We start from the raw sequence: 17,221 nt of genomic DNA, 5'->3' as shown, positions 1-17,221 counted from the left end.
CACGTCCAGCTTGACAAACCGCAGGCGGCTCCCGATAGGGAAGCGCGTGGGCGCCAATCTAGGAGACCAAACCCGCCTCACCGCGGCAGCCAGCCCGACCCCATCCGCGAGTCTTTCCTCCCCCGAGGTCCTTCTCGGAGCCCAGGAAGCCTCGCAGCGCCGAGAGAGCGCCCCTGAAAGGGTGCAGCGGGCAGGTTCGGACCCGCGGCACATCACGCGGCGGCGAGTGTGCGCCCTGAGCCTCCACCTCCGAGCAGTCGCCGGATTGCAGCCTCACTCGGCGCAAGGAACTGCCCAGCCCCGGCTCTCTCGATCGGGAGAAGCTGTGCAGGTCGGTAGCGAGGCCGGCGAGCTCGCCCACTCATCTCGGCCCACTCCGTCGTCCTGGGCTTTCGAAGATGTCCGCCAAGCCCGAGGTCGGCTTCGTGAAAGAGGCTTCTCGCCAGATCCTGGCCGGTGGTTCCGCTGGTAAGGCCGCCCCGCTAGGGGCCAGTCGCTTTTCCTTTAGCGTGTCGGAAAACTTTTCTCAAACAATCCTGGCGTCCGAAGTTTCCCGTCTAAATGCAGCGCTCCAGGCGCAGCGCCTGAGCCCGCCGAGGGCCAGAGCAAAGGAAGCCGGGAGCCGGCGGTGGGAGGCCGGTGCCCCAGGTCAAGTCGCCGCCGCGCCGCGCCGCCGCTCTAGGCTGCCCCGCCTTCTGTGCCCTCAGCCTGAAATGCAAGCTAGGCAGCCCCAAGGCCTGCAACTTGGAGGAGGCCTTGATTCCTAGCTGGTTATTTGACTTGAAGCGATCCAGCTTGCGTCCGCCTTAGTTCTGCTGTCATTTGCAGCCTCTTGCTTCTGGGCTAACTCAGATCTTACATAACTCCTGCCTGCATCATTAGAGTGTGTACCTCAGCACTCCACAGGTCTTCTTAGTGCAGAGTGCTTGCTGGGGGCTATTCGTGCCTTAAATAGGCATATTAAAATTAAATGCATATGTTAACACACATAAACACCTTTGATATAAGGGGTTCACGATTTATGGAGAGTTACGTTGTGGGAAAAAAACTAGAAAAAATTTGTTGTAACTAATCATGGAAATAATTACTAAGTGTGGCTAGAGAAAATAAGAACCCATGAGCTTATGTTGTGTGGATGTGTTTTAAAGATACTTTAAAATGTAAATCATGAGTTGATTGAAAATTTAAGTTTTCATAGCTGTGACACATTTTTATTTTAAATTTATAAAGTAATTTATAAATTACTACAATTCACTCAGCACCATAAAACATTTTTGTAAGTGTAGATATTCTCTTAAGACGTTATACTATGGTAACTCTAGTAAATCATATGGAGAGAGTGACTAGATGTCTAATGTTTAACGTCAACTAGGAAAATTTATTCTCAAATACACTTGGACTTTTTATAAAGGCCTATTACAAATTATGACTAGTTATCATTATGTCGTGAACTATTTGCATCTCAGGAGTACCACAAGCAACCACATGTATCAATCATGGTCTGTACAGTTTATAAGGATGATATTTCATTAATATGACCATCAAGGCATGCATCTCTTATATGTGATTATGCTTTCTCCATCCATAATTATGATGTCAGTGGCCACACTGTCTGCTTTTTTAGTTGTTTCCCAGAAGTGACGATGAATTTTCACCAATTTAGTCACCGGGTCAAATTCCACAATATCCCAGACTGCCAGCTCTCCCTGACTGGGTTGATTTCAGAGTCCATGACCCTGATCAAAGAAAACTTCGCTGTCCGAATGGGAGAGTAAGGCACATTGGTGAACATCCTAATCTCTAATTAATAATTCAGAAGCATCTCTGTATTGGCTTAGATGATCATACTAGATCTTAGACACAGCTAAACTCAAGGGTCAAACTGTAACCTACTTACATGTTTTTGTTGGTTGATAAATATTTGGCACAAATGTGTGATTCCATCATATTCTTATAGTTGTAACTAATATGAATGAAAATTAGTATATGTGTAAGGTAAATTAAACATAGTGTGGTTGATTTATAGATTTAGTACTATGGAATCACTGATAAATGTTGAAAGTAATGTACACTTTCATCATAGTGAAAGGAGATCGTGTTTTCTACTTAGGCAATGATATTTTCATAAAACTTTATATTTACTGGTTTTTAATAAATGCAGATTAATCATATTACATATACTAGGTAAAGGGCCAAAGAGAAATTAATATGCAAGAGATATGGAATTTTAATAAATGTAGAAAATGCGTTTGAATCTCTAGCGCTAAAGTTCTCATTACTGATAATGTCATCAAATGCGGCACCTCTGTGTGTGTATTATATGACCTTTTGAGGGTAAAGGTTAAAAATACATTTTGGCTTTCTTAAGGGGGAAAAAAGCTGGGGAAGTTTATTGCAGAAATACCAGGGAATCTCTTGGAATTCAAGGTCTGGATGCCTTCCTGGAAGAGACTGGAATCAGGAGCTAGAGCACTGAGGAGAATTCAGGAAGTCATCCTTTACCTTTCCTCACGTTGTCAAATGGTTAAACATTTCCAAGGCAGCAGGTTCGTGGCGAAGAGTAGGGTCACCAGTAATACTAATACAGCTGCTAGGATGGCTTGCCATATTTCCACAGATTTGCCTGGTAAGGAGTAAACATGCCCAAACGGGTTCAGATAGCTAATTACTTAGACAGGAAAAGGAAGTGATATGGTGGTGTCAGTTCCCTTATTCCATGGGCAACACCAAACTGAAGATGCCAGTTGGTAGATGGTATGAGCAGCGGGTCACTCTACTGTCGAGGAGGTGCCTCAGAACCACAGCCAAGTAGTTTTATTGACTTACACTGAAGGCTGCAGCTTCCCCCAAGTGGGAATGAGGTGGAAAGTCTTGAGTTCAACTGAAACTAGGGAGATACATGAGAAATGGCCTCATGGTAGTCTTCCCTAAGATAACAGGAGAAACAGCTTCTCTGCTCTTCCTCACCAGGCTGCTTATCTTCCCTTAGACCAGAAGAAATCATCGGGCATTCTGCCAAGACTCGAATCAGTCTGTGGCCTAGCCGTGTCCACAGGTTATGTGGAGATGCTCAAGGTTGTCAGTGTGCCATACTGTGGAGGTATTTCCCTGTGCTCTTGTGGTACCTTCAGACTTTTTTATTAAAAAATTTTTTTCTTAATGTTTATTTATTTTTGAGAGAGAGAAAGACAGAGCGTGTGAGGGAGAGGGGCAGAGAGAGGGGGAGAGACAGAATCTGAAGCAGGATCCAGGCTCTGAGCTGTCAGCACAGAGCCTGACGTGAGGCTTGAACTCAACAAATTGCGAGATCATGACTTGAGCCAAAATTGGACACTTAACTGAGTGAGCCACCCATGGGCCCCTATCAATCTTTTTTTTCTTACAATTGTACTGCTATTTTCTGCTCTGCCATCCACATGACAGAATGTGGTTCCTAACAGCTCTTGAATTTACATTCTCTTCACTTCTATAGAGATAGTGAGAGACTAACTTGCTTTCTTTTTTTTTTTTTTTTTCCGTTTCTCATGTAAAATCCTGGGGGAAAGACTCAAGATGACCCAGTTTTGGATAAGGGCCCACCTCTGCACCAATAAATGGTAGCCTGTGCCCATGTGGATGGGTGGGGCCACAGTGGGCATGGGGATTTCGGGGGAGATTTATTTTCCAGAGAAGTTAGACACATTATGAAATAGGCAATAGATGTTTTTCATAACAAAATATGTCTGTCTTATATTAAAAGATGGTTTGTGATACTTGCATTTCAAAAACCAAAGAGATTGATACACTTACACTTGCTTGGACACTATACATCTAAAGATTGGGCTCGAGCTTGTAGCTATAGCTAATATGTAAAAGTATTGTTACCAATGGCAACTTTGTTTTATGTGATGAAAGCTATGCCCAGGACAAGTCAGTATGTACTGAAGTTTTACAGAGGAGGCTTCTAGTCTGTATTTTCAGCTTCAAGTAATTGCATAAGTTTCACGTGAAAGAATAGAAGCCAATGATGAGAACTTAAGGAAAATCAGCAAGGCCAAACACTGCAGAGGTGGTAAGGATGAGAGTGAGAAGAGGCCATTGGATTAGACCCTTGGTGCTCAAAGGGTGAGCCGTGGATGAGCAGCAGCAGAGACATGGTAGCACCTGGAAGCTTGTTAAAAATGTAGGGTCTCAGACCTCACTCCAGACCTGCCATATCAGAATCTGTATTATAGGAAGGACCTCAAGTCATTTGTTTGCACTTTCCAGTTTTAGATGCCCTGCATTAAAAGACTTTTGAGGAAAAGAGATTTTATAGAGGGGAATCAGATTTCAGAGGGTTACAAGTTAAAACATTCTTGGTTTTCACTGCTGACCAGAGAGAGAAGAATGAATTCTGTAAGCCTTATTATGTGCCCCCAGTTTAGCTGTCAGGCTTATTTACCACTCCTCTCCTACACATGCCTTTCAGTTTCTGCTAAATACTTGAATGTTACCCGTACCTTTCCACCTTTATTCCCAATTCCTGGAAAGTCTTCCTCTTATTTTCTCTAGCTATTGAAATTCTACCCATTTTCCAAGGCCTAGCTCGAAAACTGTTTTCTGAAGGAATGTTGTCCAGATGGCCTCTACAGCCTCATGCAGCTCAACACTCTCATTAACATGTGAATAGTGCAAATAATAACTAACATCTCTTGAGTAAATACTAAAGGCTAGACCCAGTTCTAGCTTTAAATGGATCAACGTGTTTAATCCTCACCACAACTTCAGGATAAAGAAACTGACCTACAGAGGGCCTAGTTAATTTGCCTATGGTTGCTCAAGCATGCAACCATTTCTGTAGGAAATCAGGATAGGAGAGGCACCAGAAAAATATCATTTACATTATCAGACATTTTTAGAATTTGGAGAGATCGAATCAAGTCTACTATCCCTTATTGTCTTTATATCTCTTTAATTTATATCCCTTAAAAGAGTTCTTGTATCTACAAATACCATTCTTGTAGTCTTTCTGCTAAATGATAGGTTGTTCTCTCTAAACAATTTCATGTGTATGGGCACAAGATTAGCTTTTAGCTAAAAGAAATTCCCAGTCCATTCAGGGCCTGTATGTGAAGTTGGGCAGGTTGTACACTGAAAAAAAGGGCTCTGGCCATTGGAGCAAGTGAGAGCCGAAATCTAGCCCATGCTGATTCATAATCCATGTATCCTAGAGTAGAGATGCATCCACCTGGGGGAGAACGGACATCTTTTTCTATTACTACCAAATGTCGGGTAGCAAACCTGACAGCAACACTGACAGAATTCCCCCAAGCTTGCTAGAGTTCCCAAGGTACCTGGGCCTCAGTATTAGACATCATTCCCTTGTCTGCTCACCATCAGGGCTCCAGGAAGTTTCCCTTCTAAACACATGTCTTCCTTGGGGCCAGGAACTCAACTTTATCTCAGACCCTCCCATTCTCCTTAACTATCAGTTTGGATTCTTCCATGTGTTTCCAAAGCTCATGGGGTTCTTACTTCACATGAAATGTAGAAGCCTTTTAGGCTCACTCAGATGGTAATTCTCCCCAAGTTCCCACTGGACTTTTTGCCTCTAACATCAGAATTTTCCAGGGTTTTGGCAAGTCCTCTTGGATTCCTGAGAGACCTTGCTCTCCCAGAGCTTGTCAGGCTCCCTCCTGAGAGAGAGCATGCCTAGGCCCTGCCCACTGAATTATTTTGCACATCTCTAGGACCCTCCTCCTCCTACCTCCCAGAATCTTATATTCTCAGAAGTCTGCAAGTGCTACTCAGAGAACTTCCTAGAGAATTTCCCCTTCTTATATTATTTACATGGTCTCCATGCATGCAGGACACTGATTTCTTCCCAGAATTTCCAGGCTCCTCACCAGCCCCACCCTAGTTCCTTGTATCTTGTAGGCACACCCCCATCACATCTCCAATCACAATTTTTATTTTGTGTGTCTTCCTGGAGATATTTTGGTGAAATTATTTAGTCAAACTATCCTGGAAACAGGTTTTCCAATTTTGTACTAGACACAGTTCAAGTACTTTGTGCAGTTTCTCATTAATCACCTTCAAGGGGTCAAATGACAAGGTGAAAGGAGAAACCTTTTTTAGGGGGAAGGAACCCTAGGATTCATGGATAGGTCTCTGGGAAATTAGCTATTGAGAGTATATATAAAATGTGCATTATACTGAGGGGAGAGAGTCAAGGCTTTCAACCTAAAAGGTAATTAAAATGGTATTGGATAATTTGAAATGTATTTTTTTTAAACTCCTGGTCTTGTATATCATACATATATATATATATAATATATATATATATATTATATATATGTATTCATTTTCACAAGAATTCTACTTTTACTTGCTTTAACCCATAATAGTTAAAATACAGTTAAAAGAAGTGCCTTAATAGGCAGTATGTGTACTAGTCCTCTGGATTTTAATTTGGAGTAAGTAATAAAAGGGCCGATGCACCGGGGGGTAATCAAGGTTAAAATTTTTATCAAGGAAAATTCTTGCACCCATTAGAATGGGTGCAAAGGAGGCACACATGTGATTTGGATAAATGGCACCTTTGGAACTTCAGGATTTGGTAAACTGCAATTGTTTGATAATAAATAGCAGGTTGTAGTGAAACAGGTGAGCCTTTATGACACATCAGAGGGAGGCTGGAACCCATTATCGGTAATTAGGGAGGAAAAATTCCCCTTATTTCAACCACATAGGAGGAAACAACTTTACTGTTCAAATTAATTATAAAATACCTTTAAGGGATGCATTTTAATGAAAATGTAGTCTTATCTCTCTTAAAGGAAATCTAATTCTCAAAAATACGCATTTAAGAACAAAATATGAACTGCATAACCACATTTCAAAGGATTCCCTGGTTTCCTTCACTGAAAGACCTTTTAAAAAATTTTTTAATGTTTTTATTTATTTTTGAGAGAGAGAGAGAGAGAGAGGGGGAGGGAGGGAGAGGGAGAAAGTGTGAGCTGGGGAGACACAGAATCTGAAGCAGGCTCCAAGCCATCAGCACAAAGCCTGATGCAGGGCTGGAACTCACACACTGTGAGATCATGACCTGGGCTGAAGTTGGACGCTTAATTGATTGAGCCACCCAGGTGCCCCGATGAAAATGTAGTCTTATCTTATCTCTCTTAAAGAAAATCTAGTTCTCAAAAATATGCATTTAAGAACAAAATATAAATCTCATAACCACATTTCAAAGGATTTCTTAGTTTCCCTCACTGAAAGGCATTTTTTAATTTTTTAAAATGTTTTTATTTATTTTTGAGAGAGAGAGAGAGAGAGAGAGCGCGTGAGCTGGGGAGGGGCAGAGAGAGAGGGAGACACAGAATCCGAAGCAGGCTCCAGGCTCTGAGCTGTCAGCACAGAGCTTGTTGCGGGGCTCGAACCCATGAACCGTGAATCCGTGACCTGAGCCAAAGTCAGATGGTTAATTCACTGAGCCACCCAGGCATCCCTGAAAGACATTTTAAAAACGCATGTATAACATGTGGGTACGTGATTCAATTGACGTAAAAATGTGAATCAATATTTGCACAACATCTTAGGAACACTTTGTTAAACCAGCCCTTCCTTGTCTCCCTTGCCCATGCACTGCCCACCCCTCCCAGTCTTGACTGCAACATCTCAGAGCACTGAGAACCTGGTGTTTTAGGTAAAGCATAGTAGATGCTTGGAAATGTTTGTTGACTATACTAATGAATAAATATTAGAAGCATAAGCCACAAAATATATTATTAGGGTCCAACTCTGAAGAGAGAGAAGTATGCTGGGGTTCAAGCCATCAAACAACCAATATTTGCAACAGAACTTTCTTTTCTTTCAACAATATTTTCTTTCATTGTAATCATTTAGTAAATGAAATGAAAAAATTGTCTTCAGGTCTGAAGTGTCTGCCACCTTCTGAGGAAGAGGCCCATGATAATTTTTAAAATTTATGTATTATCTTGGGGCGCTTGGGTGGCTCAGTCAGTTGAACATCCAGCTTCAGCTTAGATCATGATCTCACGGTTTGTGAGTTTGCGCCCTGCGTCGGGCTTTGTGCTGACAGCTCAGAGCCTGGAGCCTGTTTCAGGTTCTGTGTCTCCCTCTCTCTCTGCTCCTCCCCTGCTCGTGCTCTGTCTCTCTCTCTCAAAAATAAATACACATTAAAATTTATGTATTATCTTTTGTTCCAGGACCCCAAAATGAAAAGAGATTCACAGATCATTTTCAAACATCTTTATGATTTAAGTAGATGGTATCTTAAAATGGCAATAAATGAAACTAGGTTAAGGGACTTCTATGGGATTCTTAACTGTTCTAGATTTTAACTGTTTTTTCTTATTAATTTATTTTTCTTTTGGTTTTAAACTATTCTGTTTGTGTCAGTTATTTCCATACTTTGACGTGATCAAGGTTTATGCCATTCTAAATATTCTATTAGATCTCTATCTTTTGATCCCTTGTATCGCTTTGCTGGGACTGTCTGAACAATGTACCACAAAGTAGATGGCTTAAAATTCCAGGAATTTATTGTCTCACAGTGCTGGAGGTTAGAAGTCTGAAACAAAGTATGGGCAGGGCTGGTTTCTTCTGGAGGCAGCAAGGGAGAATTTGGTCCATGCCTCTCTCCTAGCTTCTGGTAGTTGCTACCAATCTTTGTGTTCTTTGGCTGTTATCACATGGCTTTCTCTTCCTATCTGTCTCTGTGTCTGTCCAAATTTCCATCTTTTTATAAGGGTATCATTAGATTAGGGCCCACTCCAATCCAGTATGACCTCACCTTAACTTGATTACATTTGTAAAGACCTATTTCTAAATAAAGTCACATACCAGAGTTTAGGACTTGAACGTATCTTTTTTTTTGGGGGGGGGGGGAGACGCAATTTAACCTACAACAGGCATTTGATTGTATTTTTCTCTTCATGTTGTAATTCTCAAGTTAGTGTTACTTATCTCAAGCCATGGTCCTATGTTTCTCTTCCTTTCATTGTCAACCTTTGTGGAAAGTTCTTCACTTGGTTTCCAACCTACTATAATTGGCATATCTGTCTTTCCCTTTCTGCCCAAACTGTTAACTACTGCTTTTCATTCCTAATTTTACCTATTCTTTGTAAAACTTCACATCTCTGACCAATTTTTCTCTTTAAAGTTGTCTCTGCTATTGACTGTTATCTTCTTACTCATATCCAATCACTTCTTTACTGTTTCCTTTGCTGATTCCTCTTTTTTCCTTTCCTCAAAAATTGGCATTCTCTGCTCCACACACTCTGAGCTCCCCAAGCAAGCCCATCTGCTCTCTGGCTTCAGTATTATCCATTTGCAGGTAACTCCCTGATATTTCCACCTTCTCTGTGTCCTGCAGACTCAGATTTCTAACTTATACAGTAAAAATATCATGGGATCAAGAGTTATGTGAACTCTTAGTGATTTTCAAAGGTAATGTTTTAGAGGTAAATTTTGAAACTAATATTAGACCATCAAATACCATTTTCTCTTTGTTGTATTGTTGTACTCACCCTTATTTTGAGTTGTCTTTCTCATTCGTTCTTTTTGTTAACTTAGCGGGTTACAACTGACCTTTTCTGGGTGTTTGTTTGGGTTATATGGATCTTTCCTAATTAGTCGATAATTAAGATCAGACAAACAGGAAACAGTAAGATAAATCTTAAGTGCTCACATTTATTGAATGATTACTATGTATAAAGCACCTTACTTTGCTTAAATGATTGATATTAATTTGTAATATCTTGAGGATGAGGAAAGTGAAGCTCAGAGAAATTAAAAACTTGTTCAAGGTGAGTGATGGAACATGAACTCAGACTCTGTTTTCTTTGCTTTCAAAGTTTGTATTCCTACCCGCTACCTCACCCTGCCTCATGGGGTACAAAATGAGAAACCAGGTTAGCAGCCCCATACAGAGTATTGTCTCCATAAGACCTTTTTTCCTTCAGGCTGGGTTAAATATTGTAGCTGCTCAAGGAACTTGTGCACTGATGAACAATCAGGATCTGCCTCTGGTGCAACCTGGCTCTTCCTTGTTTTTGCCAGATCTTTAAATGTCAGCCATAGTACAAGTATAAAATTTTCCACTTTACCCATCAGAGGACTTTGTCAGCATTGACAGGGCTACCTCTTTTGTGTCATTCCCTGTAGGCGATTGATTAGGAACGAGTTGAGCCCCAATCCTTGGGTAATTGTTAATTAAAACCTGTACAACTAGGTAAGACACCAGAATGACTCACTGAAGAAAGAGCAACCTCAGAACAGACTGAATGAGCCTGGCTGTGAAAGAGGAGGGAATTGAAGTTGCATAAAATAGGTTTGTTTTGAGTTTTTCCTTTTGCAATAATTTGGTAGCTGTAGGTGAGATGCAGGGTGAATTTAGTTGATTGTCTATAAAAACTAGAATGGACTATTCTAGGGGGAAATACAACTTTGGAAAAATTATAATGAAATATATGTTTCAATAGAATTGAATGGCACCTAAAAAAAATGAATCCCAAAAAGTTTTACATTATGTGAGAGAGAGAGAAGGAGAAGTGCCAATGAGCTAATATTTCTTGAAAAATTATCATAATTATTAATAAATAACAATAATAAATAATTATTTATGAGTCATAAAATGTGCCAAAATCAGATTAATACAGTTATGGAAAATATTATTTTTGTTCTTGTTGCTGTGGCCGTTGTTGTTGTTGTTCTTCTTCTTGTTTGGAGAATGATTGTGGAGATAAAATACTTTGGAATAAATTATAGGCACCTTTCCAGAGACTCAACAATGAGCAGAGTTATTTTGGAACTTCTTTCTAGTGCAATGCATTTGGTTGACTACTGTATCACAGTGGACAGTCACATCTGAATAGAACTCCATTCTGTCCTTGTGCAGACCTATAGATGGCACTGTCTTCCTATAATTTTGGTGATTTACTTAAAAATAAAAAAAGAAGGAAAAGCTTTCTGCAGACAAAGTTAGATGTAGAAGTGTGTTAACTTCTAAGTAGATTCCACCATTATAAAACATTTGGAACATGTGCCTGGCATAGATCATAGAGAATTATGCATTTGAAAAATGTGGAGGACTGTACTTTGGAATTAATTTTTTCATTTAATTATGATTCTTAACTATGTATGGAAAAGCAAGGTTATGTATGTGAATAAGAGGGATGGACAATTATTTTTATTGCTATAATATTTATTTCCTCTGTTGTTGTCTTGCTTTTGAATTTAGAGTTTTGCATCAAACAAAAATTGTTGATAAGCTTAGCATAATGTAACATTCATTGCTTGTAGGTCTTGGAGATTACCTTGTGGGAATGAACCTCCTAGATTCCATAGTTTTGTTTCTCTAAATTCTCAGGGTTAGAGTGTGTATTATACTAATTGTAAATTATAAGCTGCTGTGAGCAAGATCTAGAGTGCCAAATGCATAGTTCTTTTTATTTATCTATCTGGGGCAGCCACTCAAAATGCCATTTCTTGGCATTTCTTGGCTTTAATGTAAGAAAGTGAGGGAGATGTAAAAGAATGCATTTCTTAGACAGAAGTTCCAAACAGGACTTTTTTTTTCTTTTAGGTACATAGATTCTGTGTGGAATTAATGGAAATTCCAGAAGTCCTTGCCACTGTAAATGAGCTTCTAACCACAAGATGGCAGTGTAACTTGACCATGTGTTTTAAAACATAAAAAAATGATGAGTAAATTAAACATGTTATTTCTTTCTCTCTTAATGAGAAATGTATATAGCTATGAAATTTTAGGAAAATTATAAAGAAGGTGAATATTGAAAATACTTAGTGTAAGAAATACTAAAGACTCTTTAGTGATTTATTTTGAGTAGTGGGGGCTTTTTTAGTTGACCTAAGAAAACATTTATTTCATATTCTTTTAAGTTGGAAGTAGAAATGTGATCATATCAAAATTGGAAAGCATATCAGCAACTTTCTTTTACAGAGCAATATAGTCTCATGTTTGCCTGATCAAGCATCAAGGAAGGACAAGACCTTTTGTTTCCTTCATGTTTTTGTAGAGATCTGCATTAGCGTATACCTTCTATGGTTTTGAGCATACATGTGCTGGGGATTAGAAGGTAACAGAGAAGCAAAGAAGGGAAGGGAAGAAAGAAAAGTAGAGACACTGGTTCCTAAGTTATATGGAAAGAAAGCAGTGTTGATGATGTCTATGTGACCCTGCCAGATTTATATATTCTATAGTTTAAAAATGTATCATCTGTCCATTCAGTAGGTGTTTTTAAATAGGCATTATCCAGTATTATTTGTGTTTGTTTTCATTGATATGCTTACATACTATCTTCTGTTTTACTCTACATGGATGTCTTTCACAATTACCTTAGATTTTTTGTGTGTGATTAATTTAAAAGATTATACTGGATTTATTTCTTGTTTTTTAAGTCTGGCAAAGAGTGTGCCCCTGGGAATGCAAGCTGGTGCAGCCACTCTGGAAAACAGTATGGAGGTTCTTCAAAAAACTAACAATAGAACTACCCTACAACCCAGCAATTGCACTACTAGGTATTTATCCAAGGGATACAGGTGTGCTGTTTCGAAGGGACACATGCACCCCAATGTTTATGGCAGCACTATCAACAATAGCCAAATTATGGAAAGAGCCCAAATGTCCATTGATGGATGAATGGATAAAGAAGATGTGGTATATATATACAATGGAGTATTACTCAGCAATCAAAAGGAGTGAAATCTTACCATTTGCAACTATGTGGATGGAACTGGAGGGTATTAAGCTAAGTGAAATTAGTCAGAGAAAGACAAATATCATATGACTTCACTCATATGAGGACTTTAAGAGATAAAACAAGTGAACATAAGGGAAGGGAAACAAAAATAATATAAAAACAGGGATGGGACAAAACATAAGAGACTCATAAATATGGAGAACAAACAGAGGGTTATTGGAGGGGTTGTGGGAGAGGGGATGGGCTAAATGGGTAAGGGGCACTAAGGAATCTACTCCTGAAATCATTATTGCACTATATGCTAACTAATTTGGATGTAAATTTAAAAAATAAAATCAAAAAAATAAATATGTGATTTGGACTTAAAAAAAAAAAAGAAAAACATGTAATGTTGACTAATAAAAACAGGTTGAATAGTGAAAAAAATAAGTGTGCCCCTTTTAGGTAGAGACCAACTCTTATTTATTTTGTATCTCCAGGCCTTGCACAGTGCTTAGAAGATAATATCCACTCAATACATCTATTTTTATTCAAATTACATTCACCACAAAGCAGTACAATTCTTTTGAGACTTATTTTGCTTGTGTGCCCCTGTCTGACCAGCCATAAATATAGCAAAGATAAAGAAAATATCTTCTATTTTAGAAACCAAGTGCTGGGGTACCTGGGTGGCTCAGTTGGTTAAGTGTCCAACTTCAGTGCAAATCATGATCTCATGGTTCATGGGGTCGAGCCCTGCATCCAGATCTGTGCTGACAGCTCAGAGCCTGGAGCCTGCTTTGGATTCTGTGTCTCCATCTTTCTCTGCCCCTCCCCTGCTCGTGCTCTCTCTCACTCTCTCAAAAATAAACATTAAAAAAATTAAAAAAAAAAAGAAACTAAGTACTTTGAACTCATTCGTAGCATCTTATTTTGCTGATAGTTGAGGGAATGTAGGAGTGATAGTTTCTCAGAGCTGTACTGAAAATAAAACTTTTATTTTTTGACCAAAGGTATATTTAAATGCTAAACAGTGTGAGTTGCTATAATGGAATACAGTGAAACCTTGGATTGCAAATAACGTGTTTGTACAATATTCATTTCTAATGAATTTTACCTTGATGAACAAAGTATTGCAATATGAATAATACATGATGCTGAGTGTCGCATGATCAAAACTGAGCCAATGGTTCTTCTCTTTCTCTGTCTCTCTCGCTTGCTGCAGGATTATGAGTGATTGTCTCTCATGCTTGGATGCTCGGTCTCAGGCCACTATGTTTGGCAAAAGTCAGTGATTTTTCAGAATGTTGGAAAGTGCCCACAACTGGCACTAGTGTACTTTTTGTCACTTGAAATCACCTACCGACAGTCCTTTGCTTTTCCATCCAAGAGTAAGCTTAGGAATGCTTTGCTTCATTCTAGGTCAGGCTGCCTGCAGATATAGACCCTTTCCTCTGCTGCCTTATTGCCAGTTACATTAAATACAGTATCTGACAAGAATTTATTAATACTGTGCTGTAGTCAACATCCTTGTGAGCATGTACAATGGCTCCCATGCAGAAAAAGATTCAATTGAGCCAAGAGACAGCAGTGATTCTATTGTCCTACACAATAACTCTCCTCTCTCTTGTCTCCCTCACCAATCATGAAAGTTTTCAAAGGTAAGTGCAGGTTAATTTGTTTATTGTTCTTTATATTTTGTATTTTCTTTATTATTTTATATTATATTACACAATTGTAATCATTTATATATGAACATTTTTGGGTTGTAGAGCAAAGCATCTGAGTTTCTATTATTTCTTATGGGGAAATTTGCTCTTATATACAAGTGCTTTGGATTCCAAACATGTTTCCAGAACAAATTATGCTTGCAAACCAAGGTTTTACTCTATTTGACATGTAATCAATACAAGATGCACAGTTCTGCTTATGAGCAACTCTACACAGAAATATTTTATATTGTAAATTCAAAAAGGAAGTCTATCGCTTTTCATTATTCACATGTTAGAAATGGATGGCAAACTTTTTGTAGATAAGTTAAAATTAAAAAAATATATGAAAACATTGATCTACCTCATTTTTGTTCTCTATTGACAAAGAAAGAAAATGGGGCACCATTTTCAATAGTGCACTTTACCTTATGGAAAGAGTCGAGATAATAAGGGAAGTGGTCTCCTGTGGGGATTCTGATGCTTTACTGCCTGGCATTAGATCCCAACTTTGATACTCACTAGGTGTGTTACTTTAGGAAGGCAATTTAACATTTTGTACTTTATACTTATAAAATAGGGATACATTGCTATCTACTTCATAAAGTTGTTAGAAGGGTCAGATGGGTTGATACATGTGAAGGCTTATCATTGTGCCTAGAATTTACTAAGTACTCAGTAAATATTAGTTACTAACATAAAGGGAAAATATAAAAGTATTTAGACATATTCTAGGAATTTAAAGAAATCTTCATAGATGAGTGACATACTATATGAATATATGCTAACTATAATTCTGTTCTACAATTTATAATGTAAACTGTATGTTTCTGTTTACCTTCTAGAAACCTAACCTTATTTTTGCTTAACTGTTTGTTGGTGGTAGAGTTTTGTTTTGTTCTCAAACCTGGATATCATTAACTTAATCTTATTTTTCAACAGAAATTTTTAATATTTTTATTTCCAAAATGGAGTCATTAGGTTTCATTTTCAATATTCCATAGTGGGCCTACAGGGATGATTTTCAGTTTATATCCCAGTGGACACCCTATCAAATAACTTGGGTTATTCCCTTCCCTCAAGACCTACTTTTTTTTTTTTTTTTTAGAGAAGGGCATTAATACTTTTGTAGGTATTTTATTATATTTCTCATTCATAATAACTTTGGGGATCTTAAAATCGCAAAGTACCATTTGGAGCAAATTGTTTCAAGTATTATTAATCAATACAGATAATAGAGACCTTTTCTTTAATGTGGTTATTTCCGTATCCCGTGCCAGTGAGAAAGAGACTGACCACCTGATCGACAACTAAAGGTTTATAGATTAAGAAGCGTTAGTCGTTTTCCCAGGAATTGCAAGCAGAATTATTACCCAAGTTTGTAATTAACCATCTCTCCTTTTCTCATTAGTTTCTGAATTTTTTCTATGTCTCAGCCCCAATGTTCAGCATGCTCACTGAGGGGGCTGTCCAGGGCTTCCCACCAAAACACCCCATGACTTTCTGACTCTCATCAATAGCTTCCTAATCTGACTTTTGAAAACCCTGATTTTGTTCTAGAAAAATTTTATTTTTGTAGCTAACCTGATAAATTTAATTAGTTGTACTTTATTGTGTGGGATAGGCCTCAAACTGTGCCTTTTCCCCAGAAAAAAGTTTAAGTTATGATAGGCCAATCAGGAAAAAGGTTTTGAGCCACCTACAAAATAAACTGGCTTTGTCTGCTTCATTGCCCCAAATGTTGGAGAAAGCCCAACAGGTATCTTTTGTGGAATCCCAAGTATCGAATCCTTGCTGTTAATGCTTATGGAATTATTAGTCAAATGCCTTCTACTCTTTTCATCCTGGTTTCTTCCAAATAAACACACGCGCGCGCGCGCACACACACACACACACACACACACACACACACGAAAATACTTTCCAGCTGGGCTTTAAGCAGCTCTCCTATTATTTATATCCTGACATTATTATTATGTTTCTGTGTATACAATCTTCTATTAAAATATTTTTAAATTAATTCTTCCTAGTGTCCATGAATTCATTCAGAAAGCTTTTCTTAAGTGTCTTGTATATAGCAGGCCCTGTGATAACAGGTATGTGTGGCTGATCTGATTTTAACCATGAGGAATGTTCAGCACAGAAAGGGTGGGAATACTTAACTGAGTCTGTTTGCCAGAAGGCGGGTGCTTAGTTCACCAAGCTTCACTAAAATTTGATATTTTGCTTTCGCAAGCTGGTTAGAAGCATTGCGTTAAAATACTGCCAAATTTTGTCTTTTTTTTGTCCAAACTTTTTTAACTTGAAAAAGGAATTTCAGTGTGTAAAAATTTCCATTATAAGGCCACCTGTAAACTTAAAACAGTCAAACTGTTTTTTCAGCTGCCTTCAGCTCTGTTTCTCAACTAGCTAACACTGACAGATAAAGATGGCTTTCCCCTGAGAAGGATTGTTTTGTTTGTGGTTATTCTGTCACTACCAGGAGGGACAGCTCCCCTGATCTGTAGGGAATGCAGAGATGCAGTTTACAGACAGAATCATATGCTGACTAGCAACTAGAAAATAATAGTCAAATAATGATTTCATTGTTCCTTCCTGTGTCCATGACAACTAAGAGGTATGCAGCTAGACCAGGACACTGCCTGGGAATGTTCTTTTCCTCAAATGCTACTAGTTTGAGAAAGTTAACAATTTATTCTGACAATCAGGCTAAGAAGAGAAAGGACATTTCCCAGTGTATTGCTAATTTTAATGTTTTTATATCCCTGAAGCTAATCCTTCTGTCACGTCTATTCACTAGCCCTCTGACTTGCCTTTTTAAAA

The 17,221-nt window shown here is 38.6% G+C and overlaps 1 protein-coding gene and 1 long non-coding RNA gene across 12 annotated transcripts in view; both read left to right on the top strand.

Moving 5' to 3' along the window:
- Window positions 1-398: 398 nt before the first annotated feature.
- The window catches only part of SLC25A21 (solute carrier family 25 member 21), a 480,180-nt gene continuing 463,357 nt past the window's right edge, over window positions 399-17,221 (top strand). The window contains exon 1 of the mRNA XM_007073713.3: window positions 399-468. Within this exon, the coding sequence (XP_007073775.1) occupies window positions 399-468 (70 nt within the window). The remainder of the gene's footprint in view (window positions 469-17,221) is intronic.
- Window positions 10,226-17,221, top strand: part of LOC122239588 — a 150,637-nt gene continuing 143,641 nt past the window's right edge. For 9 of the 11 annotated variants that reach the window (XR_006218810.1, XR_006218808.1, XR_006218813.1 and 6 more), the window contains exon 1: window positions 14,114-14,350. This is a non-coding gene — a long non-coding RNA (uncharacterized LOC122239588). Of the gene's footprint in view, window positions 10,319-14,113; window positions 14,351-17,221 lie in introns of those variants that run through there. The other 2 variants (XR_006218805.1, XR_006218804.1) reach the window with 1 other exon arrangement.

This window comes from Panthera tigris, chromosome B3 (assembly GCF_018350195.1).
Source record: "Panthera tigris isolate Pti1 chromosome B3, P.tigris_Pti1_mat1.1, whole genome shotgun sequence".
Taxonomy (NCBI): Eukaryota; Metazoa; Chordata; class Mammalia; order Carnivora; family Felidae; genus Panthera; species Panthera tigris.
Note: the sequence above shows the minus strand (reverse complement) of the source record. Positions and strands in the feature narration are given on the sequence as shown.